Source organism: Poecilia mexicana, unplaced genomic scaffold, assembly GCF_051168715.1.
Source record: "Poecilia mexicana isolate PSO_F unplaced genomic scaffold, ASM5116871v1 scaffold_18, whole genome shotgun sequence".
Taxonomy (NCBI): domain Eukaryota; kingdom Metazoa; phylum Chordata; class Actinopteri; order Cyprinodontiformes; family Poeciliidae; genus Poecilia; species Poecilia mexicana.
The window spans coordinates 19,676,872-19,680,640 of record NW_028263387.1 but is presented as its reverse complement, the minus strand read 5'-3'; the positions used below and the strand labels follow the sequence as shown (position 1 = coordinate 19,680,640).

Below are 3,769 nucleotides of genomic sequence, written 5' to 3'. Positions count from 1 at the left end.
CAGCCTTTAATAGTTTTTCTGCCTGGTTGATGGTAATGGCTTAGAATTAATGGCATACCAACATTGTCAAGCTTTTAATCCAAATGGAAACATGTTCTGTGGCGTCATGAAACTAAGGTGTTTGACCAGAATAATCACTTTGAGGGAGGGGGAAGCCCAACTGAAGTAACAGTGAGAATTTTGTTTTGCAAGAACTGATGCACTCCTAACATGACATGAGGAAAGACTGAAAATATTTAACATTTGAAGATAATGAAATGTAAGGCACTTTGGAGTCCTCTGACTTGACAAAGCCATTTGAAATCGACAATCATATCAGTAAATTGGTTAAATAGTGGTGCAAGAACAGCCATTATTTCAACACTGCAGGAAACCTAGAGTCAAAGATGGAAGGTGTGAGAACAAGGCAGCCTAAAAACAACTTGTATTGTTTTATCAGGAACAAAACACCATTATGTAGTGAGAATTTTTATTTATTTTTTTTAAACTCAAACAATACAGTCTTGAAATTTAATGGAAAACCAACTCAAACTAAAAACTTACAAGCAAATATTAAAATGCTTGGCTCTTGGTGAAAAAACTAAAAACCCAGAGTACACAATTACAAAACGGCTGTCTATGGTAGAGAACAACGCTTTGTTCTCTCCCTTTCTTGGATCCATGTCAGTATCCATGAAAGGGACGGTGACCTGGTTTGTGATGGGTGTAGGGGGCATAGTGAGGCCTGCTGTGATGGCTCCTCATCACAAACTGATGATTGAGAGGCTGGTGGTAATCTTCATAGGGCTCAAAGTAGGAGGAGGAGGAGGGAAGCACGTCGTCAACACCTGTAAGATGTTCAGACTGAATTTTAGACCCAATATTTTTTAAACTGATACATTTAGGTATGGAGTGAGCTGGAAGGGTAATGCAGACACCTTGTACAGATCACCAATGGTACCTTCACCTAGAAACACGATGAGGCTTTAAATGCCAAGTCTGAAGCAGTGCACACACTTACGATGTCTGGGCGGTACATAATGTTTCTGCTGAGGTCTGCGGCGTGGCCGGGGCCGCTGCGGCTGGACGGCAGGTTGGAAGTTCTCTGCGTTTTCGTGGCGATGTGGCATTGGCTCTCTCTTGTCTTCAAAGCTCAAGAAGGCACCAGACAAAGAATCGGAGGTGAACTCCTCTCTAAAGCTGTCTGAATTCACAGCAGCTGTTTGGAGAGGAAAGAGGGGTGAGACAAAGAGGTGAAAGAAAATTACTTAAAGTGGAACAAGGAAGTGCAGAAGCTTCATTTAAAAATACTCTTGTTTTAGCATCAAAGAAACAAATATGATCATTAAGATAGACGTCTTCCATCAGGTGCACTTCAACTTTTCTAAAATATGCAGTTTAGAGTTTTATTTTGGAAATGCCAGGATGACCTTTAACGTCCATCCCTGAAGAACTAATCTCCTCTGTGCTAATCCAAAAATACTACAAAAAAATACAAAGCCATCATCTATGGAACCCAGGAACTCCCTGCATGAGAATCTGTACAATACCAGTAGTCTGAAATCATATGCCACTGATTTCCAGGCCTGTAAAATCTTTAATTTCCCTTCTTTTCCAGTCTGAATAAACCACAGGAATCACCATCATGTCTTACCTGCAAATTTTGTAGAACAGTCGTAGATTGACTTCTGCTCAGGAACTTCTGAAAACAAAGCAGATGCACGTTTTCATTCTTAAATAAAAGATGCATGTGTGTTTATGAAGCCACTCTTACCATCAGCAGTCAGCATCACACCCCAGGCTTGTGCAATGTGCCGTAACAGAAGAGCGGTGATCCTGCGGTGGGCGATAGCGTTCCAGTGGACGCCGTCTTTGGTTCGATGTTGTAATGAGAAGCGGAACTGAAAGTGGAGGTCCAACACGTCTATCTCGTAGTTGTCGGCCAGAGTCCCACCGTAGAAGTTGGCTTCGATCACATCGTAACGCAGCTGAGGAGCTTTGTGCTCAATCTGTGGTCACAGAAAAATCATGCACTTTTCCTTTCAGCTGAAAATATCAAGATAAAAAGCTAAACTTAACTCACCTCAGGCACCAGAAAGCCACCTTTGATCCTTTCTCCTAAGGGCATGGTGAGGTTCCAGATAATCAGCGTTTCCTCTGGTAGGGAACTCTTCAGCTCACCAAAGAACCTCTTAAGGTTCGCCTTGTAGTCATCGACCCACTTGGGATTGTATCTAAATAAATATAATACAAACATAACAGGCCTAACCAATTACAGCACAAAGATTAGGATCAAAAGCATAATAATCATTATGGTAAGTACTGGGCATTATAAATGTACTGGCCAACACGTTGCATTTCTAAAATGCAAATGCTTTCTGATTAGCATTTTTTTGCATTCAGGTTCATTTCGGACCTCATGCTAAACCATGACACATATTCTTGACCCCAACTTTTTGGACCAATATTTAAACTTTGTTAAAGACATGATATCAGTACTTCTTGTACCCACCTTGAAATATCCCAGACACAAGAGTTCACAATGACCACGTCTGGTTTCAAGCCGTGACGGAAGTCCTCGATGATGCTCTGCATATATCTTGAGAAGATGCGGGTCACAAAGTAGAAGCGGATCAAGTGGTGGTCCGACTGATACTGACGGACCTCCGTGTACTCCGTCCCGTTATTCATCCGATTCAGACAGCCTCCTTCCACCAAGCAGTCCAGCTCGAAGCTCATCTCACCCTGCAGGGACAAAATGTCACGATTAACAGAGCTGATAACTTTAAAAGACGTCACAGAAATATCAGGTTTCATTTATTAGCAGATGAATATCTGATGATACATTTTAATATCTCCCATTTTTGTAAATTATGTCCACATGCCGCTTACCTTGCTCTTCAGCTGTCTTAAAGTGAGGTATCTGTCCTTTTGAACAAGTACCACAAGATCCTTATACACAGACCGCTGAACTGAATGGAAATATGTTCAATAAATTACAGAAAATAAACAGAGGGTAAAAAATATATTTAGATATAACAAGGAAGGGAGAAATTGCTCACTGGAGTCTCCCAAAATAACGATAAACTTGTTATGGAGGAGCAGGCGGGCCTGCTGGTGGGTCGCCGTCTCTTTCTGGCAATTAAAAGAATTTATTATATATATATATATATATATATATATATATATATAATGAAGTAAAGATGCAAAAATATACTTACCATTGTGTTTTGATATTTTCAAACTGAGTTAGGTTTAAAACTACCAAGCTTTCCTAAATTCACGACCGACGTCACTTTCTGAATGTTAGCCGTTAACTAAAAAGCTATTTATTTCCAAACCTTTTCCCCTCCTAAACCATTGAACCCACGAAAAACTCCTTTTTTAAAGCTTAAACCCACTTTTAAAACGCAAAACACCCAAACAACCACATCGCCGTGTAAGCTTTTAAAAAGTTAGCATAATTGTTCGAACGTGGCTGCCGTTAGTTCTACAGACACAGGTGACGCTGATAGGATGAGGCCTTTAATGACGGTCGGATATTTCTCTTCATACAGCGAGCCTCTGTATCACTTCAAAAATAAACTAAAATTACATCCGAAATAGTTCACCTAAAATGTGCGTCAAATACTAATTTATAAACTTAACAAAACTCTGTCACACGTATTTAAATTAACTGGTTTCCAAAAGTCATATTCTGTTGTCAAATTTTTACTCACACTTTCTTGTGGACACACAAATGCAACTAACAACAATTTTTTTTTTCAAACTTTTTGAAATTTATGTACAC

At 39.8% G+C, this 3,769-nt stretch overlaps 1 protein-coding gene across 2 annotated transcripts; it reads right to left on the bottom strand.

The window, feature by feature from the left end:
• Positions 1–452: 452 nt before the first annotated feature.
• On the bottom strand, positions 453–3,507 carry fam113 (family with sequence similarity 113). Of its 2 annotated transcripts, none has more exons than XM_088016195.1 (9): positions 3,201–3,507; positions 3,042–3,114; positions 2,872–2,951; positions 2,492–2,724; positions 2,063–2,213; positions 1,754–1,988; positions 1,634–1,678; positions 1,001–1,198; positions 453–827 (listed from the first exon to the last, which is right to left on the bottom strand). In XM_088016195.1, the coding sequence occupies exons 1-9, from the start codon at positions 3,201–3,203 to the stop codon at positions 664–666; spliced, it is 1,182 nt and encodes a 393-aa protein (XP_087872321.1). In that variant the 5' UTR covers positions 3,204–3,507; the 3' UTR covers positions 453–663. The 2 variants fall into 2 exon arrangements, with proteins under 2 accessions (XP_087872321.1, XP_014867588.2); XM_015012102.2 differs by having other exon boundaries at positions 1,634–1,681; positions 3,201–3,506.
• Positions 3,508–3,769: the final 262 nt, after the last annotated feature.